General features: G+C 41.3%; 1 protein-coding gene across 4 annotated transcripts in view; it reads left to right on the forward strand.

Moving 5' to 3' along the window:
- The first annotated feature begins 1,016 nt into the window (after window positions 1-1,016).
- Window positions 1,017-26,022, forward strand: part of LOC115175622 (eyes absent homolog 3) — a 28,416-nt gene continuing 3,410 nt past the window's right edge. The window contains exons 1-17 of one of the 4 annotated variants that reach the window (XM_029735008.1): window positions 1,017-1,176; window positions 14,181-14,280; window positions 15,039-15,088; window positions 15,553-15,650; window positions 17,416-17,499; window positions 17,791-17,860; window positions 18,612-18,721; window positions 19,044-19,184; window positions 19,750-19,826; window positions 22,016-22,196; window positions 23,371-23,540; window positions 23,983-24,066; window positions 24,220-24,368; window positions 24,543-24,703; window positions 25,219-25,342; window positions 25,459-25,580; window positions 25,769-25,869. In XM_029735008.1, the coding sequence (XP_029590868.1) occupies window positions 14,221-14,280; window positions 15,039-15,088; window positions 15,553-15,650; window positions 17,416-17,499; window positions 17,791-17,860; window positions 18,612-18,721; window positions 19,044-19,184; window positions 19,750-19,826; window positions 22,016-22,196; window positions 23,371-23,540; window positions 23,983-24,066; window positions 24,220-24,368; window positions 24,543-24,703; window positions 25,219-25,342; window positions 25,459-25,580; window positions 25,769-25,869 (1,782 nt within the window). In that variant the 5' untranslated portion in view covers window positions 1,017-1,176; window positions 14,181-14,220. The remainder of the gene's footprint in view (window positions 1,177-14,180; window positions 14,281-15,038; window positions 15,089-15,552; window positions 15,651-17,415; window positions 17,500-17,790; window positions 17,861-18,611; window positions 18,722-19,043; window positions 19,185-19,749; window positions 19,827-22,015; window positions 22,197-23,370; window positions 23,541-23,982; window positions 24,067-24,219; window positions 24,369-24,542; window positions 24,704-25,218; window positions 25,343-25,458; window positions 25,581-25,768; window positions 25,870-26,022) is intronic. The other 3 variants (XM_029735007.1, XM_029735009.1, XM_029735010.1) reach the window with 3 other exon arrangements.

Below are 26,022 nucleotides of genomic sequence, written 5' to 3' on the forward strand. Positions count from 1 at the left end.
ATTTTTTTCCACACTATTGGTCTGAACATTTTCTGATTTGAAACGATCTGATGTGATTGGTCAAAATACCAATTATTGGGGAAGGGGGATACGAATTCCGCTGCACGACACGCGTAGTTAGTGCAATCCGGGTTCCTTAGGACGTCCCTACCCTAACCACAAACCTTTCCTAACCCTATAGGGGTATTTTGGGATTTTGGCAATGATGCCCTTTCCCCCCAGAGTCAGATTAAGTTATGGATACCATTTTTATGTATCGGTGTCCAGTATGAAAGAAACTGAAATTCTCGGTGGAAATGATGTGCATATATATATATATATTGATATAATAACCATCATATCAAAATAAATGTAGAGTCATGCGATGATGTGTGGTCGTCCCACTATGACTCGTTGGGGAAGCATGCAGTTTATTAGGCTACAGATTAAATCAATTATGATGACGTTCACAGGGTGGTGAAAGTGTAAAATGATGATGCAGGTGCTTCTACACCTGCATTGCTTGCTGTTTGGGGTTTTAGGCTGGGTTTCTGTACAGCACTTTGTGACATCAGCTGATGTAAGAAGGGCTTTATAAATACATCTGAATGATTGATTGATGAGTTTGACGCTCCTTTCCAATAAATATCAAGGGTCTTATTCTGATGACATGATCATTGACGCTTGGCTACAGTTTGACAAATAACAATATAATCTCGCTCTTTTATCCATAATAATCTCATTGTGTAGGTTATATGTGCGCTCTAGCCGCACTGTTGGCTAGAGCGCACATGCCTATACCAGAGTGGGCAAACTTGCTATATAAAGCAACAACAAAAAGGAGAAAACCATTAGAGTTGAAAATGCGATGGAAACCCATTTAACTTGTCTTTTATTCGGTACATGGGAATTTAACCGCAAAGGGTATGTTTATGTGCCATACATCATCATCATGCACAGCCTTATCTGCGACAAGTCAGTCAATTTGATGGAAACATATCTAAAGTATCCCTTAACCAACATTTCAGCTTCAATGGTGGGTAGTGACGTCCCAAAGATCCCGGATTCCAAGGACCGTGCACACCGCTTACCATGAATAATCAAAACTTCCTGCTAAATAGTGGTCTAACAACAGACAAAGCGGTGTGGATTCAGTACGAAGACATTCGACTAAAGCAAAAATACATTACACCAATGGTAAGGTTAAGTTTGACTAACTCAAATATAGACCTATGGTCTACGGCGGTAACGATTTCAAACTTTGGAAGGGAAGTTCCAACACGTTGCGGTAATACTCCGTTAGCTAGCATAGCATCTCGAGAGAGTTGGCTAGCTAAAAACAATGAAGTTTGCTATGCGCTAGCTAACACGTTCTAGTAAGCAAGGTTCCCGTTACTCAGCTAATTGCAATATATAAAACCATATCTATAGCTTTCCAATGCCTCTTAGTTTGCTAAAATGAGAAGTCCGTTGGCTAAGTAACGTAGTAATTTGGCTAACTTAGCGGTTAGCTAGATATCTTATTTGCTAGCAATAACTGGACTTCACCTTCACAAGCTGTCCTTGACTCTACAAATGTAGAATGTTCTAGTAAGCGTGCCATCGCTAGCAACACTTAATCGTGTATACAGTTCCTGGATAAAGATGAATAGCAATTTGGAACCAGTGTTGGATTCAGTGTTGTGCGTGTAGTAGTTAACATTAGCACACCTGTTTTGGGCATGCTAATTACTTATTAGTCCCCCCACTCACTTGTATAGGATTTGCCTAGGAGGCAAAATTGGCTAGCTATTTTACTATCTGCACGCTTATCATTCAACATGTATTGAAATGACAGTCTAAAGTCAGCCTCAGACACCCACCACCATAGCTGCTTTTACAAGGCTAGTATTTACACACTAAAAACAGCTACCACCAGATGTCATAATTATCTTGTAAAAAAACGGAATAGTCCGCGGGAAGCCTGAAGTTAATTACGTTTAAATTTACTCTGCCGGTTGTCCGTAGTGTTGGTCCTTATGCAGGGGGATTGAGAAAAACTAATTAACTGGACATTCCTAACGTGGGTCTATTGTAGACCCACTTCCTCTCTGTTTACCTAGCTATATCTTAATATCTGTACGTTTTATGTGGATCTGGGGAAGAGTAGCTGCTGCATGTGCATTAGCTAATGGGGATTCTAATATACTAAACCTCATGTCAAAATCCTACACGTGCGCCATTCCTGCACACGTAAAAGCAAGAACTTGTGTGGTACTTTCTTATTTTGACATGCCCATGAGGTAAGCAAAGAGAAACTGCATGGGTCTACAACAGACTCACGTTTGTTCCATTTAGATATTTTTTCTCAAATTCCCTCGACAGAGTACGTTGAAATGTAATTTTCCGGCGGACTGTTTTTTTTGCAAGCTAATTCCCAGCAACGCTACTAGTAACGTTAGTGTGTAAATACTAGCGTTGTTAAAATCAGATAGCTACCACCACCACAGATAATGGCATGCTGCCAGCGTGTCATTGGTTTTTACCTGCGTTAGCTAGCTACTACTATGAAGGTCAAAGCTTATAATTGAGTAGCTTTTTATTAAAATAATTTTATTGAAACCATAGCAGGATGTTATCGCAATCCAGCTAGACATTAGGTTATTTGTTACCAATAGTCCACGAGTCACAAAGAAGCAAGAACAGAATCCAAAGGTACATCAGTTCTCAATGGGCTGGTTTCCTTGACACAGATTTAGCCTGGCCTTGAACTAAAAGCATGCTGAGCTTGCTTTTTTTGTTGTCCAGGACTCGTTTTAGGTTCAGGCCTAATCTGTGTCTGGGAAACGGGCCCTGTATGCTATCTTTAATATGAATCAAATCAAGCTCAATGAGCTACGTTATTCAGAAAAAACGCGGACAGTTCCTTCAGAAAGTATTCATGCGCCTTGACATATTCAAAAATGTGTTGTTACAGCCCGAATTCAACATGGGTTGAATATTTTTTTCTCTCGCCCATTTACACACAATGTGTCTTTAGAAATGTTTGTAAATGTATTGATAATGAAACACAGAAATATCTAATTTACATAAATATTCACACCCCTGCATCAATACATGTTAGAATCACGTTTGGCAGTGATTACAGCTGTAAGTCTTTCTAGGTAAACTTCTGAGCTTTGCATTCTTGGATTGTACAATATTTGCACATTATTCTTTAACAAATTCTTCAAACTCTGAAGTTGGTTGTTGATCATCGCTAGACGGCAGATATATATATTTTTAAAGTCTTGCCATAGATTTCAAGACTATTTAATAAAAAATTGTAACTAGGCCACTCAGGAACATTCAACGTTGTCTTGGTAAGCAACTCCATTGTAGATTTCGCCTTGTGTTTTAGGTTATTGTCCTGCTGAAAGGTGAATTTGTCTCCCAGTGTCTGGTGGAAAGCAGACTGAACCAGGTTTTCCTCTAGGATTTTGCCTGTGCTTAGCTCTAATCAGCATATTTTTTTTAAATCTTAAACTCCCTAGTTCTTGCCAATGACAAGCATACCCATAACAGGATGCAGCCACCACCATGCTTGAAAATATGAAGCGTGGTTCTCGTGCTGTGTTGAATTTATCCCAAAAATAACACTTTGTATTCAGGACGTAAATGTAATTTCTTTGCCACGTTTTTTAATTTTTCTTTTCATTTTTACTTTGGTTCCTTATTGCGAACAGAATGCATTTATTTATTTTTTTCTGTACAGGCTTCCATTTCACTTTGTAATTTAAGTTTGTATTGTGGAGTAACTACAATGTTGTTGATCCATCCTCAGTTTTTTCCTATCACAGCAATTAAACTCTGTTTTAAAGTCACCATTGGCCTCATGGTGAAATCCTTGTGGCTTCCTTCCTCTGGCAACTGAGAGGAAAGACCATTGTATTTTTGTAGTGACTGGGTGGATTGATACACCATCCAACGTGTAATTATTAACTTCACCATGCTCAAAGGGTTATTCAATGTTCAACTCCCTGGTCTGTGGTTGCATCAGTTTGAAATTCACAGCTCCACTGAGGGACCTTACGGAGATGAGTTAAACACTATTACACACAGTGAGTCCATGGAACTTATGTGACTTGTTAAGCAAATTTTTACTCCTGAACTTATTTAGGCTTGCCATAACAAAGGGGATGAATACTTATTGACTCTAGACATTTCAGCTTTTTATTTCTAATTAATTTGTAAAAATTCCTAATCATAATTCCACTTTGACATTATGGGTTATTGTGTGTAGGCCAGTGACACAAAATCTCAAATGTACATTGTAACACAACAAAATGTGGAACAAGTCAAGGGGTGTGAATACTTTCTGAAAGCACTGTAGGGCTGGTTTTCCTGGACAAAGATTAAGTCAAATCAGCACAGTGCTCCTGTAAATGTCACAATGTCTTATTAGAGGAGGCAATAATAGCAGTAAGATCATCATACACACAATGTTTGCTTCTCAAGACAATACTCATAGGCAGCACAGAGACATCCCAATTTTAATAAAATAATAAACTTACATTTTCATTGTTGGACATAAGCCTGTAAAAACACCAGGAAAACATGTATTTTAATTTAAGAAATCTGTTCCCAAGTATTGTATACAAATGTAAGCAAAGCTTGAAATTATTTTATTTTAGCCCAACATTTGTATTTGTAATTATGTTCTTGCCCCGCGACCATCTGCTCAACAAAAAAATCCACCCACAGCTGAATCTAGTTAATGATCCCTGAAGTAGACTACAGTATAGCCTATTTTAAAAATAATTATAAATAAAAAATTCATACCTCCGTGTCTGTGGAGCAGGTAGGCTTGCTTCATTGTTTTGCATAAAGCGTACTACAGCGCCTGTGTGTGTTGTGATTCAGATGGCTAGAAGTTTAGTGACGGTTCTGAGAACTGGAAACACCATAGGGTAACATCAGCTGATCACTGTGTACAGCACAGGTACAGCAGGTTACCTATGTCGACAGCAGGTGCAGTGAGTAGTTCGAGCTTTTGTATGGTTGTCAGGACAACCGAGATTGTATTGGGTTCACAATAGTCTCACAAGCCAGATCTTAACACTGTATTAGTTTATAGAGGCCAGATTCATAATATGCCTAAATTCAATAGAAAATGCCAGGGCTGTTTGCAAATCTTTAAACCATCAGATTAAATTCATATTTAAAAGAGGAATATTTTAGACTTTTTATTTAGTCAAAGGTGCCCTCATTTGAAATCTTCAGCTTTGCCTTTTGGTCTTAGTACTACTGGGCAATTTTAGCATTATGGACGTTACATTTGCATGCAATATCACAACTTTACTGTCTCAGAGAATGCACAAAATATAAAATTAAACTTTTAATGTGTGTCTATAGTACCCCTTGGGGGGAGTGTACAGTGCATTCAGAAAGTATTCAGACCCCTTGACTTCTACATTTTATGTTACAGCCTTATTTAGGGTTGCAAAGTGTCTGAAACTTTACGGTAAATTTCCAGAATTTCTCCATGGGAAGTTAAGCCTGGGAATTTTGCTTAAATTCATCAAAAAAGTTAGCTTAACAGTGAACCTTTTTTTGTGGGATACACAAGGCAATTCTAGGTCTTGTGGCATATTTTGGTTAAACTATCCCCAATTCAATGGAATTGCAACCCTATGCATGCACAGTGCATTCTTCCATCACATGTGCAACTGATTCTCAAGATTTTTCACACTAATGAGATTCTATTGAACCCACACTACTACAATGTCTGAGCCAAGGACTACATGCTTTCTGGTAAGTTTTGATTACAATACTGGGTGGGGTGAATATATTTTGTATAACATACATTATTTTTTTGTTAACTAGGAAATAGTAGCCTACAGCAAAGTGTTTAAATCATTTCTAACTTGTTTACAATTTCTGCTAGTTAGTTTTTGCTACCATGTGGGTTTTAGCTTGCTTGAGCCTGCTCACTGAGTGTTAATTCACCTGTTTCCATGTTTCATTTTAAAACATTTATCTTACAAAAGTTGTTTAATCTAACTATTTATCTGTACATGGAATTGTATTTTTAAAAAAACAACTTTTTCTCTCTCTTTTTCTAATCTTTACAGGAAAATGCCACGGGCACTATCTGATGTATGGAGACATTTCACTGCAGCTAATGTAGATGGAAAAGCTATATAAATGTGGAAATACTGTGCCAAATCCTATGTAAAGAATGCAACAAAAGTGCAGAATCCTCTGGCCAAGTGCATAAAGTTCCCCCAGCGCTCACAACAAGCAACCTCTGACAAAAGTCCCTCTACTTCTATTCAAGGTGAAAATGATTAATCAGACACCTTATCGATAGCAACAGCTCATGGTCCTCCTGGAATCAGAAGTTTTTTTGACTCGATGGAGGAACGTAGTTAGAGAAATGCTGATGAATGTCTTGCTCGAGCTGTATATGCAACTGATTCACCTCTGATGCTCACAGGCAATGTGTATTGGAAGAGATTTCTGAATGTTGTTCAACCAGCATGCACCTTCCAACCAGGCATGCTCTATCTACTCATTTGCTGGATGTTCAAGTGAAGGTCAAGCAAATCATAGAGAAAGCAGACTGTATTGCAATCATCTCTGATGGGTGGTCGAATGATCGTGGGCAAGGAACAATTAACTACATCTCCACCCCTCAACCAGTATTCTACAAGAGCACAGACACAAGGGACAACAGACACACCGGTCTCTACATTGCAGATGAGCTGAAGGCAGTCATCAATGACCTTGGACCATAGAAGGTATTTGCACTGGTGACAGACAATGCTGCGAACATGAAGGCTGCTTGGTCTGAAGTGGAGGAGACCTACCCTCATGTCACACCCATTGGCTGTGCTGCTCATGCATTGAATCTGCTCCTCAAGGACATCATGTTACTGAAAACAATAGAAACACTACAAGAGAGACAAGGAAATGGTTAGGTATGTGAAGGGTCATCAAGTTATAGCAGCAGCTTACCTCACCAAGCAAAGTGAGAAGAATAAGGGCATCACATTGGAGCTGCCCAGCAACACCCGTTGGGGTGGTGTTGTCGTCATGTTTGACAGTCTCCTAGATGGGAAGGAGTCTCTCCAAGAAATGGCCATATCACAGTCTGCCGATATGGACAGCCCCATCAAGAGGATCCTCCTGGATGATGTATTTTGGGAGAGAGTGGTAAGCAGCCTGAAACTCCTGAAACCTATAGCAGTAGCCATTGCACGGATTGAGGGAGACTGTCTGATGTTCAGACTCTGCTTGCAGATGTAAAAGAAGAAATCCGTACTGCCCTGCCCACTTCACTAACTGCAGTTCTGAAATAAATCAAAAAGCATGAAGACTTCTGCCTGAAGCCCATACACGCTGCAGCGTACATGTTGGACCCCAAGTATGCTGGTAAGTGCATCCTGTCTGGTGCAGAGATCAACAAGGCCTATGGTGTCATCACTACCGTGTCTCGCCACCTTGGCCTGGATGAGGGCAAGGTTCTTGGCAGTCTGGCGAGGTACACTTCCAAGCAAGGGCTTTGGGATGGAGATGCAATATGGCACCTGGTGGAAGGGACTTTGTGGATCAGAGGCTCTTTCCCCTGTTGCCTCCCTCATCCTCCAAATCTCACCGACATCAGCCGCCTCAGAGCGCAACTGGTCCTTGTTTGGGAACACACACACCAAAGCACGCAACAGGCTGACCAATACAAGGGTTGAAAAATTGGTGGCCATCCAGGGAGATTTGAGGCTTTTTGAGCCTGACAACGAGCCATCCTCAACAAGGTTGGACAGTGAAGATGAGGCCTCAGAGTCTGATGTTCAAGAGTTGGACATTGAGGAGGTCTAAAGAGAAGACATGGAAGCCTGAGAGGAAGACAACCAAAGCTTTAGTTTCTAGACTATTAGTTTACAGATGTATGTTGAAAACAGTTTTGGGAGATGCGCTGAATCATTGGGGATTGTTCAATATTTCCTTTCTTTTGTTCAGTGAAATCATCCCATGTGAAGAGTCAACTCATGTAAGGTTCAATTTGTAACTAAATAGATTTTTTTGTCTATTGGAAGGATTTAATAATTTACAATTGTCTACTTAGAAACATAAACCTGTCTCCATATGATATGGTAAATATAAAAAAAGAATTTAAATGGTATTAATATTAATTTGCATATATTCCCACGGAAAGTTTCCACCTCTGAATATTCCCAAAAATGTGCAATCCTAGCCTTATTAAATTGCTCATCCCCCTCCTCCTCAATTTGCACACACTACCCCATAAGGACAAAGTAAAAACTATTTTTTAGAAACGTTTCCAATTGTTGCATTTTTGTTACCCCCATTTTCTCCCCAATTTGATCTTCACATCGCTGCAACTCCCGAATGGGCTCAGGAGGCAAATGTCGAGTCATGCGTCCTCCGAAATATGACCTGCCAAACCGTGCTTCTTAACACCTGCCTGCTTAACCCGGAAGCTAGCCGTACCAATGTGTCGGAGAAAACACAGTTCAACTGATGACTGAGGTGCGCCCGGCACGCCACAAGGTGTTGCTAGAGCGCGATGAGCCAAGTAAAGTCCCCCCAGGCCAAACCCTTCCCTAACCTGGACGACATTGGGCCAATTGTGTGCCGCCCTATGGGACTCCCAATCAAGGCTAGTTGTGATACAGCCTGGGATTGAACCCGGGTCTGTAGTGACGCCTCTAGCACTGCAATATCACAACTTAGATCACTGTGCCACTCGGGAGGAAAATGTTTGCAAGTGTATATATAAAAAAAACGGAAATGTCACATTTACATAAGTATTCAGAACTTGACTCAGAACCTTTTGGCAGCGATTACAGCCTTGAGTATTCTTGGGTATGATGCTACAGCTTGGCACACCTGTATTATTTTCTCCATTCTTCTCTGCAGATTATCTCAAGCTCTGTCAGGTTGAATGGGGAACTTCGCTACACAACTATTTTCAGGTCTCTCCAAAGATGCTCTGGCTGGGCCACTCAAGGACACTGATACTTGTCCCGATGCCACTCCTGTGTTGTCTTGGCTGTGTGCCAAGGGTTGTTGTCCTGTTGGAAGGTGAACCTTTGCCCCAGTCCGAAGTCCTGAGTGTAGGGCTAGTGCCAGGTTTCCTCCAGACGTGAAGCTTGGAATTCAGGTCAAAGAGTTCAATCTTGGTTTAATCAGACCAGATAATCTTGTTTCTCATGGTCTGAGTCTTTAGGTGCCTTTTGGCAAACACCAAGTGAGGTGTCATGTGGCTTCTGTCTGGCCACTCTACCATAAAGGCTTGCTTGGTGGAGTGCTACAGAGATGGATTTCCATCTTGAAGGTTCTCCCATATCCACAGAGGAGCTCTGTCAGAGTGACCATCGGGTTCTTGGTCACCTCCCTGGCCAAGGCCCTTCTCCCTCAAATGCTCAGTTTTCCTGGGTGGCCAGCTCTAGGAAGAGTCTTGGTGGTTCCAAACTTCTTCTGTTTAAGAATGATGGCAGCCACTTTGTTCGTGGGGACCTTTAATGCTGCAGAAATGTTTTGGAACCCTTCCCCAGATCTGTGTCTCGACACAATCCTGTCTCGAAGCTCTACAGACAATTCCATTGTTTCGCCGTTTTGAATCCAAAATAGGTGACCTACGTGATTCGTGTATATCCGATGAGAAGTTTGGGGGTGGGGGGGCTTTGGATGACTACTGGCTGTAAGCGAACGAGTGATGCGCGTTTGGAGCAATACTGTCTGTATCCAAGGCTCAGCCAATCATTCACATAATAACAGAATGCATGTCAGTTACGGCAGCGTGTCCCCTGAATGATAACGAAGAGCGAACATTAGCTGAGAAGCCTGACCACGGAGACGGGGATGAAGCGTACTTCATGAGCTGTAACTGAAACACAACTGGCATTTGGAAAGTTTGTGGGAGAAAGTGTGGTGGAACAAGTATTAGCCATGTTAAGTATCTTGCTAGCTGGATCGAATTCTGTTAGCTAGCCAAAGAGATTGTTAGCAACATTAGTCAACTCTGATCAAATAATTGAGTTTATGGTGTGAGAATTAGCTTGATAATATAGTCAGACAGCTAACGTTACATCGGGTGATGTCACTTTTGCCAGAATTCCCCCCCCCTTCACGTTCTTCATTGCTGCAATTTGCTTGCTAGTTGAGATTTCTGCTCTTCACTCCATTGTCAGTTTAGCCTACATTTCACTGATCTTATTAGCAGAAAGCATTTTTGTCTGCAGTTTTCGGTTTGGCTATTAGTTTCAAGTGTATGTGGCAGTTCTAGCTTGTATGGCGCCCTGAGCGAACTGCCCATGTCGCTCATATCTAAATCCGCTACTGATTTGAATTAGTCTATAAATAAATCTCTTTGCCAAAATTCGTCATCTCGCCCATGTCTTATTCGACTAGTATTTTTGAAAGTGTAAGGATAATAATTCAGCCATAGTTGTTCTGAAATGTTTATTTCTTGCAAACATTTACCTCCCTCTGTGTTTAATGTAACACACATACATTAATTATTCATTTTGGTTGCCTATCCTGACATGAGTTTGTTCTTTAGAAAGTATTTGACTCTGTGTGCCACAGAAAGTAATTGACTCTAGTCACAAAATTTAAGGAAATTAGAAGGGGGCGATAATTCTGGCAGGGGGGAGATTTTCAGCAAAACACCGTTCCTCAAAGTTGTAATGCGTTAGTTGCTTACTGGACCCTGGCAATCTGTGAAATGTTAACTAGCTATCAAACTAACCACTATCTGTTAACTAATGTTTTCCCTCTACAGTATGTGGTTAATTTTCAGAATTAGTTGTAAATGAGCCGATGCTTGTTAAAACTTCTTAGGGATATGGGGTGGGTATTTTCCTCTGGATGAAAAGCGTGCCCAAAGTAAACTGCCTGTCACTCAGGCCCAGAAGCTAGGATATGCATATAATTGGTAGATATGGATAGAAAACACTCTAAAGTTTCTAAAACTGTTAAAATAATGTCTGTGGGTATAACAGAACTGATTTGGCAGGTGAAACCCCGAGGACAAACCATCCAGGGGAAAAGAAAATTGAGGTCATAGTATTTCCCATTGGTTTTCTATTGAAAGCCCTATTTAATTGGAACCTGGTTGCAGTTCCTATGGCTTCCACTAGATGTCAACAGTCTTTAGAAATTGGTTGATGTTTTTCTTTTGAGAAATTAAGAAGTAGTCCTATTCTTTGTGTCACTCAGATGGTCTCTAGTCTTTTGGTGCGTGTGAATTGGAACGCGCGTCACGTATTTATCCGGTATTGAACACAGTATATCCCGTCTTAAATTTTATCGATTATTTACGTTTTAGGATACCTTAGGTTGGATTAGGAAAGTTGTTTGAAATGTTTGGACCAAGTTTACAGGTAACTTACTAGATACTTTGTAGTCATGTTGGGCGAGTTGGAACTGGTGTATTTCTGAATCAAATGCGCCAAATAAATTGACATTTTGGGGATATAAAGAAGGACGTTATCAAACAAAATAACCATTTGTGATGTTTCTGGGACATTTTGGAGTGCCAACAGAAGAAGATCATGAATTATATCGTTATTTCTGACTTTTGTGTCGCCACCTGCCTGGGTGAAAATTATTTTCATGTGTCTGTATGCAGGGTGCTTTTTGAAATCTGACACTGCGGCTGGATTAGCAAGAAGTTAAGCTTTATTTTGATGTATTACACTTATATTTTTGGTTATCTTGAATATTGATATTTCTGTAGTTTGAATTTGGTGCTCTGCAATTTCACTGGATGATGTCAAATCGATTCCGCTAAAGGGATTGGCGCGCGAAGGGATCACTAACAGGTTAAACAAGTGGATTCAGGGATCAAGTGTAGCTGGAGCTGGACCTGGCTTAAGCTGGATGCCACTATAGAGGTGAAAGGAACACCACACACTTTCCCTCTTTCTCACTTTTGCTGGCACATTGTAGAACAGATGTCCACAGGCAGAAAGTGTACAATGTAATAATGTGCAGTGTAGCCCAAAGATATTACTTTTGTTGTGTTGAACTTGACAGTAACATGTGAGTGAGAAGGGGGGATTATCTTCTCTTTTTTTTATTCAGTGAATGTTATTTTTGCACACATGTAGCCTTGTGCACTTAATCGATGTCTATAGTGGCCACTATAATAGAGCAAAAATAGAATGCCTGTTTCATTCTATTTCTACATAAGATGTTTTTTTCCCCAAGTGCAATATTTATGTGTGGTCACAAGCATTCTATTATAAAGGCTGTCATGGCTAACTACAATATTAGTGTATTGTTTTCTTTCTCAAGACTTGAGTGTCATTTGCAGTAAAGTCTAGGCAACAAAACATTGGATTGCTTTCTTTACATTTTTTTAGCTGTGAGTTAGGTTCACTTCAACCACTATTTTACACCCAAGCTGATCATGTAGATAATATTCTTTGTTTTAATTAGTTAAAACCTGCATTTCCTCCTAAGCAGGGATTTTTTGCATGTTTCAGTGGGGGGAAATTAGTGTCACATTTTTGGGCCCTCACCAGTTTGCATCCCTGATGCAAGGCACCACAACCTAATAGGGGTTTTCTTCTCGTTTTGATATATCCAAATGAACCTTAACCAATTGAAGGTAAACACCAGGGTTCCCCAACTGGCAGGCTGAATTTGGCTGTGGTTTTATTTCGAACCCTTAGTTTTCTGAGCAAAAAATGATTATAAATACATTTAAATGTTGGACACAAGACTGTAAAAACATACATTCAATACAGTGCAGCCTGCCACTTACACCCTTAGCTCTCGCCCCATCCTTTCCACAAATATGCACTTCAGTACTCTTCCATCACCCAGGATTTCTCTGCATATCACAACTTCTTATCAGTCAGGAGAGGCCTTGAGTTATAGGGAGTACACATTACTGCAGGCCACTAAATAATTACTTCTCATACACAAAGAGCTTGAACTTATCATTGAAATTAATCTCTAAGGATATATAAAAACAATCTATTCATACTAAAATATAAAACGGATTTATAATCTAACACCAATTTTTTTTTTCTGATACTTTTTTTCTGATACTGTTTGCATACAAAATATGCAAATGATACATGTACTAATCCACTTTTCAGGACACTGGATGAAGTCAGTATGTTTTGGGTCACTTTAATTAGAAAAATACACTCCCAGGACTATTTTAAAAGATCGTTGATAGAAATATGTGTTTATCTGAAATAAAGAACAGTACTGCTACATATGAGAAATACATTTTAGTGTGTATTTTCTAATGGAATCTTAGCTAAAACACATTTTCAATATATTAACAATTGCTTCAGTAAAAGTCTGAAAAATAAATCTCAGAACAAGCGCACACAATGTGGTGAATGCACAAGCTTCTGAAGCTATGAGCCATAAATGTCAAGACTTAGATGTTATGGATATCAATGCTGAAAATGGATGGGCCTACTGACAATGAAAAGAGAAACCAATTGTAGAATATATGAAACCTTGACAAAAGTTAGCTTTACAGAGAAAGTTGCAAGATGATCTGACGTAAGCTGCATGGTGTACAAAAACGGTTCCTAAAAAATATGTAGTGGTCCATTTTACTAGGAAGAATGGCATAAGTGTTTTTGGGACACGTGCCTCGATTATGCCTATAATTCAGGTGGCTGGCATCCTGTTCATGTGCACGGTTTTCTTTAACAAGTGCCTGATAAATTAGGTCAGGTGGGAAATTCTAAAATACTATTTTCTCCCTTCTCTTCCCGCAAATGCCAGTTAGATCAGGGCTCTATGGCCAGGGCACACAGAGAGGAGGCTAAAGGGGGCGGCCGGTGGCTGAAAATGAGGTTAGATCTTATCCAGTGGACCACCTGTTGATACGACAGCTTGCATCTGAACACCTAATGCCGCTCATATAATCCGCAGAGAATACATTTCCTCAAATGTAGGCTAGGTCATGTAAGGAGGCACGCTCCCCTTAATCCAACTGTAAACACTGGAGTGGTGGGGCCACGCTGCACGTGCCTCGCCTGCCGCTCCCCTGCAGTAGATTAGGCCGACCGTGCATCACTTCTTCCCCAGTAGGCGACATCATGCCTCACTGTTGATAAACTCCTACGATAGTATGGTGGGCGGGGGGCACCGGAGATGCGTCAGGGGGGAGGGGATCATAGCTGGCTACTTAAACCAGTGGTCCTGTCCACTCACCCTGGGCATACCGTGTTTGTGTGAAGCAGGGTCCGGACAGCCTCCACAGACGAAGAGAGTGAAGATATGTCAGGAGGACGTGGCTCAGCAGACATGGATGACTTGCAGGACCTGCCTGAACTGCCGGTGAGTTGAGACTCAAGACATTCACCTTAAAGGAATGGCTCACCGATTTTGAATGTTACATTTGTTTATTTTACATCTCTGTGGGATTTTCTATTGATTCCCTGGGTCATTTCATGTTTTTTCATGGGTATCTGAGTTATTGGCGTTCAAGCAGGCAGAAATCCTGCCGGTATGACGTAGCACCGTGATAAAGTCTCTCTCACTACACTGAGAGATAATAGGAATATGACTCTTAGATCACGAAAACGTCTATCATACATGTCAGATTTCAGTACAGGCCAATGTCATAACTCGGGAGGATATCTCCTCTCGAATGAGCCATTGTTCATATTTTTACTATATTACTACCTCAAGAAAGGTGTAATTTAACGGAGGGTCTAGCACATTTTTCCAATTAGTCTGCCTCTTAAGTCCAGTGCGCATTGCATGGTGCCGTTGCCAGAGATATTATAGAAAAGAGATAGGAATATGTCAAAACGTGCCTATTTTCCTCGAAAGTACGTAATGTCCCGATTCCAAATCTATACGATACTACAGATAGCAAGTTAATTATCTCACATCTCGGAAAAGATTTGTAATATACATCTTGTTGACAGAATTATTGCCAATGTTGGGTTTTTGAGTGGATTTTCCTTTAACATCACTTCACAACTTGCCAGACACAAAAGTTGACACTACCTGATTGACTGTCATAATTTAAGTGTTTTGAGACATAAAGAACGGTTAACATGTCATTCATGTGTGTTTTACTTTCACAGATCAAGAAGGCAAGGCATGAGCTCAACGTTGGACTGGATAAAGAGCCACGGTCAGTTTGTTTATTTCTAACATGCTTTTTAACATGGCCCATTTTGTCTCTAGAAAGCCACTTCGGATGAATGAGATCTATGTTCTGATAATAGGTGACTGAAAGAGCAGACATTTACAATTACAATTTAGTCATTTAGCAGACGCTCTTATCCAGAGCGACTTACAGTAGTGAATGCATACATTTCATGCATTTATTTTTTTGTACATTTGAGAGGGTCTGTCAGCTTTTTCAGCATTCTCACATACACTAGAAGATCATTTTGTGATTGTTTGCTGTTGTGGGTCATACAGTGGTGTTTGTTCTTATTAATGGCCTTTCAAAGATTCTATATGGTGGTTAGACTGAAATGTATTACTGAGTAGTTTGATGGTTCAGTTTTACTTGACTCATTAGCACAGGTAGTGCTGTCAGTGGGTAGTAAATAGGCCTGTGATATTTGGTAAATGGATCTTTTTTTTTAGGGGATTGGGTGGTGATGACCAAAGCCCCCCTACTCTCTTGGGCTCAGGAGATCAGGATGACTCCTTCTCCTCCTTGTCTAATGCCCAGCTTAATGGAGGTGAGTTGAATAAAAGAAAGCCTGTGAAATAAATGTCTCTAAAAAAAAAAAAATATGCTCATCCATCTCTTGCAGGGCCTAAAATGTACACTGCTCAAAAAAATAAAGGGAACACTTAAACAACACAATGTAACTCCAAGTCAATCACACTTCTGTGAAATCAAACTGTCCACTTAGGAAGCAACACTGACAATAAATTTCACATGCTGTTGTGCAAATGGAATAGACAACAGGTGGAAATTATAGGCAATTAGCAAGACACCCCCAATAAAGGAGTGGTTCTGCAGGTGGGGACCACAGACCACTTCTCAGTTCCTATGCTTCCTGGCTGATGTTTTGGTCACTTTTGAATGCTGGCGGTGCTTTCACTCTAGTGGTAGCATGAGACGGAGTCTACAACCCACACAAGTGACTCAGGTAGTGCAGCTCATCCAGGATGGTACATCAATGCGAGCTGTGGCAAGAAGGTTTGCTGTGTCTGTCAGCGTAGTGTCCAGAGCATGGAGGCGCTACCAGGAGACAGGCCAGTACATCAGGAGACGTGGAGGAGGCCGTAGGAGGGAAACAACCCAGCAGCAGGACCGCTACCTCCGCCTTTGCGCAAGGAGGAGCAGGAGGAGCACTGCCAGAGCCCTGCAAAATGACCACAGAAATACGTGCCTTAGGTCATTATATGGTAAAATCCAGAAACTATAATTTAGAAAACAAAACGTTTATTCTTTCAGTGAAATACGGAACCGTTCCGTATTTTATTGAACGGGTGGCATCCCTAAGTCTAAATATTGCAGTTACATTGCACTACCTTCAAGTTATGTCATAATTATGTTAAATTCGGGCAAATTAATTACGGTCTTTGTTAGGAAGGAATTATCTTCACACAGTTCGCAACGAGCCAGGCAGCCCAACTGTTGCATATACCCCGACTCTACTTGCACTGAACACAAGAGAAGTGACACAACTTCCCTAGTTAATATTGCCTGCTAACATGAATTTATTTTAATTACATATGCAGGTTTAAAAAAATATGCTTGTGTATTGAGTTTAAGAAAGGCATTGATGTTTATGGTTAGGTACATTTGTGCAACGATTGTGCTTTTTTTTTAGTGAATTCGCTTTTGTTAAAACATCACCCGTTGGGCGAAGTTGAAGTAGGCTGTGGCTGTGATTCGATGATAAATTAACAGGCACCGCATTTATTATATGCAACGCAGAACAAGCTAGTTAACCTAGTAATATCATCAACCATGTGTAGTTAACTAGTGATTATGTGAAGATTGTTTTTTTTATAAGCTAAGTTTAATGCTAACTAGCAACTTACCTTGGCTTCTTGCAGCCACAAGGTCCTTTTGATGCTGCACACGCGTAACAGGTGGTCAGCCTGCCACGCAGTCTCCTCATAGATTACAATGTAATCGGCGTCCAAAAAGGCCGATTACCGATTATGAAAACTTGAAATCGGCCCTAATTAATCGGTCGACCTCTAGTGGTCATACTTGACTTTTGAATATTTTCACATTTGCGAATGTACTGCTCTCACTGTAGAGCCCATGCAAATTGACCACCCGCCAAAGTAGCTGGTGAAATAGACATTCTTACCCGCAAATACCTAAATCTACCCACATTTGGTAGGTGTTCATTTTATGCCCTGATCTATTGTGTGTGTGGGCATATAAGGAATAGATTAAACTTGTAGATGGCATCAGTGAACATAAGTGGTAGTTCACTCATTGGTGTAGATGGTTGACTGTTGTCTTTTTGATTTCAGGGAGCAGGGACCAGTCTGGTTCAGACAGAGGAGGAGCAGGGCCTCAGGCTTGTGACGAGTCCATGAACCCCTACACACACACTGGTATGAGCACAACATTTTACACAGGGTTTCCCAAACTCTGTCCTGAGGACCCCAAGGGGTGCACCTTTTGGGTTTGATTATTTGAATCAGCTGTGTAGTGCTAGGGCAAAACCCAAAAGGTGCACCCCTTGGGGTCCCCAGGACAGAGTTTGGAAAACGCTGCCCTGCACACGCCGGCACGAGCACAACTCTCCTTGGGTCTACACAAGCTTTTAATTTGTCATAGTGAGGCCATGTTTTGTAAAACGTGTTTAAGCTGAGGCTTGGCTACCATTGTTCATGTTTTTCCAGCGGTGACCTGTAAAGAGCTCACCATGACAACAGCCTCTGAATATAACTCCCACATCTACCATGGAAGCAGGTGAGTATTGTCTGCTGTCATAGGTTATTCAGTGTTTTCTGGTCCTGGAGACCCAAACGGGTGCTTTTTTTTTTTTTTTATTCCTAGCACTAACACACCTATATAGGCTTGATGAGGAGTTGATTTGTTAAGTCAAGTGTGTTAGGGATAGGACAAAAATGTGTATATCTTTGGGTTCCCAGGACCAGGATTGGGAAACACTGGGTTACTTGTATGTTGGGACTTGCATGACAGTTCAATTCAAACTTTATTGTTCCCACAGGGAAATGCTTTGTGCAGACAGAAGTAATCAGTGTGTGATGACTTCTAGTTCTACTGTATAAATATTAATGTAAGAATCTGTCTGTGGAAACTCTAGATATTAAAAAGTTCTGGTCAGGACCCATATTTATCAAGTGTCTCAAAGTAGAAGTGCTGATCTAGGATCCGGTCCGCCCTGTCCATAATAATCTGAACTATTATGATCTAAAATGTTAAACTGATCCTAGATCAGCACTATTTATCTGAGACACTTGATAAATGGGGGCCCAGGGACCATATTCACAATGCGTCTCAGGGTATGAGTTCTGCTCTAGGATGAGTTTGGCCTTTTAAATCATCATGCATCAGATTACATGGACAGGGCGGACCTGATCCTAGATCAGCACTTCTACTCTGAAACAATTGATCAATGCGGGCCCAGCTCTCCACTGCATGCTATTGGGAAGATAGTTTTCCTCCAGTAGGTCTCACAGTCCCGTCTGTCCCACAGCCCAGCCGTCACGTCGTACAGCAGCCAGGTGGCCTTCCCTCCTCTGACCCAGTCCACTGTGTACACCGCCTTCCCCCAGGCAGGACAGACCTACGGCCTCCCACCATTCGGTCAGTCCTTGATCTCGCTTTCTCTCACACACACACACACTATTCACCTCCCTGGTCTTCTCCTAACGTCACCTGCACAATAACCCAACACTACGCTTCTGTTCGTTCATTATTACGCTTGTTACGCTTCGTCAAGCTTTTGCACTGATTCAAATGCCCTAAAATTTCCAATAAGTTTCACCCCTTTGACTGAAAGGTCTTTCTAACTCTTTTCCTTCTCTAAATCTTTTTTTAATTTCCTTTTACACCTCCCTCTCCTACCTTTTGCTCCCTCTCTCCCCCTCCCTCTCCCCCTCTCTCTCTCTGTCCATCCCTCCCTCAGGTGCTATGTGGCCAGGTGTTAAGACAGAGACAGGGCTGCCTGATGCAGTGCCTTCTGTTGGCCAGCCTGGGTTTCTCAGCTTCAGCTCTGCATATACCTCAACCCAGCCAGGCCAGGTGCACTATTCATACCCCAGCCAAGGCAAGCCATCGCCATCTATCAATCTCACCACCTTGACTCACATCATATAACCTAACGTAGCAGATGTAGGCAGACGCCTGAGAGGATTCCCTACTTCTGTTATTCAGGGCAAACGGAAGTTAGGTTGAAAATACTGTGTTCCTGAAAACCAGAAACATCTGCTTTCTGTCAACGCCAATAAGTGCACCTCATATAATAATATTTCCAACCAATGCTTGTTTCACACTACAGGGCCAAACTGAGCCAAGCTGTGCTGGGCTGGCCTGGCCTGGTTACGCATCCACAATAGTTGCTCTAACTGTTCTGGAAAAGGCAATGTGGAAGGACAATATCCAAGCCAGCACATTATGGTTCTGAACAGTCCAATAGTGCAAGTCAGGCACATGCTTACTGGACAAGAAAATCGGTGCTACGATTTATGCAGATGTGTTTTTGCACTTTTCACTACTACGGTTACTGTGCTCACTAGCGTGAATGATCTATTCATTGAAATGGATTGAGATGAAGTATTAATTCTTGTCTGTGTTTTTCCAATGTTTTGAGGTGTCTGTTTTCTCTCCGCCAGGCTCCAGTTTCACTACATCCAGTGTGTACACTAACATCCCCTCAGCTACCACGGCTACACCTACAGTGACTCACCAGGTAAGGACTAGCTAGCTTTGACCAGGGAAATTAGGGCCTCGAAAAGCAAAAAAATCCATCTGAACGGTCTCTGTTAGGGCTGTCGGGGTCATGACATTTTGGCAGCTGGTTATTGTCATGCGAAAGTCTGCTGGTCTCACAGTAATTTACCATTAATTAACATAAACATGGTTAGCATTTCCAGGTTCCACTCATACAAGCAGCATACAAGCCACTGATATGTGCCTTTTTGGAACATCTACATTTAAAGTCTAATAAATCAATTTAATATACACCATCACAATACATTCATTATTTATTTTAGGTGGTCTAAAGAATTTTTTATTTTTTTTTTCAGAACAGAATATTTTTATTTCGTCTTTATTTAACTAGGCAAATCAGTTGAGAACAAATTGTTATTTACAATGACGGCCTAGGAACAGTGGGTTAACTACCTTGTTCAGGGGCAGAACGACAGATTTTTACCTTGTCGGCTCGGGGATTCGATCTAGCAACCTTTCGGCTACTAGTCCAACGCTCTAACCACTAGGCTACCTTTATAGTATGAATAATATAATTGAACTTAGCTAAATAAAATGGAACGGATATTTTTCCGGAGCGAGAGTGCTGAGTGTAAAAGTGAGAATTTGAAACAGGTCCTATATGCTAGATGTAGAGTTTATTTTTTAAAGATTTTTTGGGGCAACTTGAGTCATAAATGATACAAACATTAGAAGGCCTTAGCAATCCAAATATATTTGGGCTGCATGATGCAGCTATAGGCTATTGATCATTTTGAGAAAGTTACAAAAAAAGTTTGCGCTCTGTTCCTTGCCTCAGGTTGCACGTACTGTTCTCTCATCAAGTGATCATATTTTCACCCATCAGACTATTCTCCATTTAATCTTGTTTTTACCAATATGTAAAATATATTTAGATTTAGAATGGCCCATTATCAAATGGGCAGGAACAGGGTCAAGACAAAAAAGACATGTCATCCTTATGCACTGGAATAGCGAACGGAGGCCACTTTCCCCGACGGTACGTTTTTCACTCATGTTGGGTGGTCAACTCTGGTTAATTCGCTGCTCAACAGGTGATATTCCGCCCAAACTCTGTATGCCATGGGCTCTCCAGCCCTGTTCTAGCAGCTACCCATTGCTTAATTTGAGAAACCAAGTGAAATCTGTTGGGGAACATCGATAGTAACATGTTTTCACAAAACATTTTTCATTAAACTGTTGACAGCCCCTCTCTGTGCGCTGGAGAAAGGAATGAAGGAGATGGCAACTCAGTGGTGAGATATTCTGTAGCTAAAGGTAATCTGTCAATCTATTAATTATTCAAATAAAAATCCCTATTACTAAGTTATTCAAAATCTTAAACAAATTTACTATAAGTGTAGGCTAAATCAGAATTGGTTTAATGTAGGCTAGACCATGTACCAAAGATATCTTGAATCAGTATTTTTTTTTAAATGTTTTTCTGCCATGTGTATTATTCGTTGGTTATGTATTGTATAACGGCCCAATCGTTTTTTTTGGGGGGGGGGGTGGGGGGGGCTTGGGCTCATATAGGCCTATGCTTATTAATAAGCTCTAATATGCGTATGGGTATTTTTGAATGAATCGTCTCCTTAGAAAGCGCTGTCCATTTTTTTTAGTTGTTAGGCTTTGAAACAACATCCCGAATGGCCAACCTATTGTTGAACTTCTTTCTTCGAATTTATCAATCATAATGAGGTGAGTTTTTGATGTGATTTTTCCATTGTCAGTGGTTAGAGGGACAATAGAGCCCCGAGTAGCAGGCCATTAGGACCTGATGGTCGTTAGCCAGTTGGATAGGCTACTACTGAGGCATGTCCAGAGTGCATAAAAGGAGATTACCGTGACTCAACTTTCATGTAGAATTTTACTGCGGTCATGACTGCCAGTGTGACGCTAATATGGTCACTGCAACAGCCCTAGTCTCTGTAGCAAAACGTCACTGGAGCATATGTAAAGTTGCAACCTACGGCAACACACAAATCTCTACACAGAGCCTTCAGTGCGGTGCAGGGTCAAGGCACAATGCATTTACGGAGTATGTCTAATGGAGTATGGCTGCCTCACAACTGCCATACTTTTGACCAGAGCCCTGTGGGACACAGCCTGTAAATCCATCCTTGATTGTTTCATGTCCCTTCTCTGTATGTGTCTCTCGTGCTGCAGGAGTTCAGCTGCTATAACTCTCTGGGCCAGGCCCAGTTCCCTCAGTACTACGCCCCACCTCCTAGCTACGTGCTCGCCGGCCAGCCCAATAGCGAAGGGAATGGATCCAGTGTGGGTGTGGCTGGCTATCCAGCCATCAAGACGGAGGGCAGTGCCTCCGCTGGACTGCCCAGCACTACAGGTACTTCAGCTTTACCTCATAACAATAGCTAGTACTGTCATAATAAACAAGGGTACACATGATCCAGGCATGGAGTGTGGCATCCCCTGCAGGGAGTTACAGGTAATCAGAAGAAACCAATGGGATCATGGTGAGCTTTGGGAGTCTGTACGCCATGAAGCTCCAGTTTCCCACCAGCGTGAGGTAGAGTTCTATGGACCCGCAGGTGCACAAATTCATCTCCACCAACATGGACTTTAATGAAGAAGTTGGTCCCAGCTACTGGTAGTTAACGTAATTTTGGTAATTAACAGAATCAATAGCAATCTATGGTAACTTTGGTAATTTATACTTGAATAACTTTTAACAAATGTATTCTTGTATAGTATTCATTGTTTATCAGTGTCCATGAGTTTTTCTAGTAGATAGGCCAATATGATTCAAGAGAAAATATCCTAATTAATGGAGAAAAAAATATCTAATCAACAATTTCATTATTTTCAATTAACTCTGCAACTCTTCCATTGATTGACGTTTTTCACTAGTGCCACCAGTTTGACACCAAAACATTGACGACTAATACATATTAAAATAAATATAAATAAAAAATATAAAGGATATTAAACACCAATGGTTTATATTTAGGATAATGTTAACAGCTTTGTCATTATATTTTGTTAAAATCATCTTGTTTAATTAAAATAGTTTACATGTGATAAGGCCACATAGTGGGCCATAGATCATTAGACACCTGTAAAAACCTGAAGTACCCAAAAGGGCCATTAGATTTCTTGTGATAGATTACATAAAATTCTTGAAAGATGCCAACATTCTGGTAGTTTACTGGTAAACCTCGAAAGTTTCCAGTAATATACCCTCCCTTTGCAACCCTAGTCTTACCTTAGGACCATGCAGGTATCTATAGGTACTTCTGATAACTCCCGTTATCGGTGTCACACTGCCTTACCGGATGAATGTCAGTTCCATGTTTAGAATATAGCTGGATGGATAACACTGGGATCCAGTAGTTAATGTGTTATCAACATTGCTTTGATTACAGGCTTATTAGGCCATTTAGGCTGAGGTGTTCAACATTCAGAAACATGGGAGATTGTGTCAGTGCTCAACTGAATTGTGTCAGTGCTCAACTGAATTGTCAACTATCAATCCACAACCTGTCTGCCCTCTCCCTCAGACGCGTCTCCACGTGAGAACCTCCCGACCGGAGTGGCCCTCCCGGCAGGCGTGGCTCTCCCCACGGGGGCCCGGGACCAGGATGAGGCAGGGAGGAGGAACCCTGCTGGCAAGGCCAAGGGGAAGGCCAAGAAATCAGACAGCAACCAGCCCACTGACAACGACCTTGAGGTAACTATAGGACCCACATGAACAGAGATGCACAACCACTTACTCACTCAGTCATATACACATTTACCAGCTACTCAGATGAGGTTATTTTTAAAGTAACTTTCCAGTGAAAATCTCACTTTTTAAAAGTTGTCTGTTGATTCGTACCCAAATAATGTTGTTGACTCATCCTATCCTCGTATTTGTGGCCAAAGCATACATTTAAAAAACACTTTAAAAAACCCCACCTCAGACTGTTTAAAAAAATGCAGTCATTCATATACAGACTTACAAATTAACCAGCTACTCAGGTGACTGGTTCTTTAATTGTCTTTGTTATTTATGTATCTGCTCTATAACATGTTATTTTGTTTTTACATGTTCATGTAATTTTATAAATTGAATAATTTCTGATTAATCGCACTCTTTAGTTACTGACTCATTCCTCTCCTGTCTCTTTCAGAGAATCTTTCTCTGGGATCTGGATGAGACCATCATAATTTTCCACTCTCTGCTCACCGGCTCCTTCGCTCAGAAGTTTGGCAAGGTGTGTCTTTAGGAATGAAGATGCATTGGGGAAATCACAAGCGCTGTAATCTATTATTTTACACATCTGTATAATAGAGAGAATTTCTCTGTTGATATGTGGTAAGATTTCTATTGATATGAATATAACCTCTGTCCTGTTGGGGTTGTGTAGGACCCTGCCACAGTACTGAACCTGGGCCTTCAGATGGAGGAGCTGATCTTTGAGCTGGCAGATACACACCTGTTCTTCAATGACCTGGAGGAGTGTGACCAGGTCCATGTTGAAGACATGGCTTCTGATGACAATGGACAGGATCTGAGGTATGGACATGTCTTCAGTTATGGTGCTGCTGGAAACAACCAGTAAATGCAAAAGGCCATACTATTTAGCTAAATAATGATGATTTGTGATGCTTATATCAGGAAACGGTAGAGACTCAGTAACCCTAATTTCCTCGCTCGCCACATACAATCCTCTCATCCTCCTCCTCTCAGCACCTATAACTTCCTGGCGGACGGCTTCAATGGCCCCAGTGGTGGAGGGGCCCCAGGGGCCACCACTGGAGTCCAGGGTGGGGTGGAGTGGATGAGGAAACTGGCCTTCCGCTACCGCCGTCTAAAGGACCTCTACAATGGATACAAATGCAACGTGGGAGGTGAGATGTGTTTGTCTTCAAATTCGGACTAATCACCGGACTGTGACTTACTGGGAAACCCTTAAGGCACGGCGTCCAAACACTGATGACATCTGAATATTAATATCCACAATATTACTTTGAGACGTTAAAAGTTGATGCATTGTTCAAATAAAAACGCTATGCTTTTGTGTACTCTTGCCCTGTCATAGTATTGCCTGGGAGGAATATTCCTGTTTGTGCACAGTCATTTTTTTGTGTGCAGCATCCTGGAATCTAGAATTTAACCAGACATTGATATAACAGCCAGATCAAAAGCCAGATACCAATAGATGGAGAAAAAAACAAGGGCGATGGGGAGGTTGTAAATGTGTTCCTGCGCCATCTCCTGGTTGCTGTGGTAATAACCTTTAAACGCCCTGCTCTGATGGTATTGTTTTTATATATGGCATCAATGCAAGAAATTAGTGATGCTATAATTGTGTTATTGGGCCTTTCCTGGTAATAACACATCTAACTCCTTTGCTCTCCTATAGGCCTGCTGAGTCCCATGAAGAGGGAGCTGCTCCTTCGACTGCAGTCTGAGATGGAAAATGTGACGGATGCCTGGCTCAGTACGGCACTCAAATCCTTGCTGCTCATCCAGTCCAGGTCAGCACAGTGAGTTTGACATTTTAGACAATCTATTTTCTTATTTTACAGTGTTTATTATTATTTTTTTACTGAAATTTGGAAGTGTATAGTAGTGGAGTTTGTGTGTGCATCCGTGTCCACAGGGGTAAGTGTATGAATGTCCTGGTGACGACCACCCAGCTGGTGCCTGCTCTGGCCAAGGTGCTGCTCTATGGCCTGGGGGACGTCTTCCCCATAGAAAACATCTACAGTGCCACCAAGATAGGTAAACTAAACCACTAACACACAGACTTTAACCCATGTTCTCCATAGCCGTGGGGTTTAAAGGATTTGTATTTGATCCAAGGTGGATGAAATTGATTAAAGCCATTTGAGTATCTCAGCTGAAAGTCAATCTACTAGTGTGTGTCCTTGTGACTATTTTCTTATGATTTTGCTGTGGTCTTTCTGTAGGGAAAGAGAGCTGTTTTGAGCGCATCGTCTCTCGCTTTGGGAAGAAGGTGACCTATGTGGTGGTAGGAGATGGCCGTGATGAGGAATTTGCCGCAAAACAGGTAGGCCTATGTGCATTTGGGTATCGGCTGCATATTACAAGGTATTAAGACTGAACAAACAGCCGGCAGTAATTCTTATGTGTTGCATACAGTATGTCAAGTACTTCTGGTATTCACCATTTACACTCAACACTGCAGGAAATTAGTCTTGGT

This window comes from Salmo trutta, chromosome 36 (assembly GCF_901001165.1).
Source record: "Salmo trutta chromosome 36, fSalTru1.1, whole genome shotgun sequence".
Lineage (NCBI taxonomy): Eukaryota > Metazoa > Chordata > Actinopteri > Salmoniformes > Salmonidae > Salmo > Salmo trutta.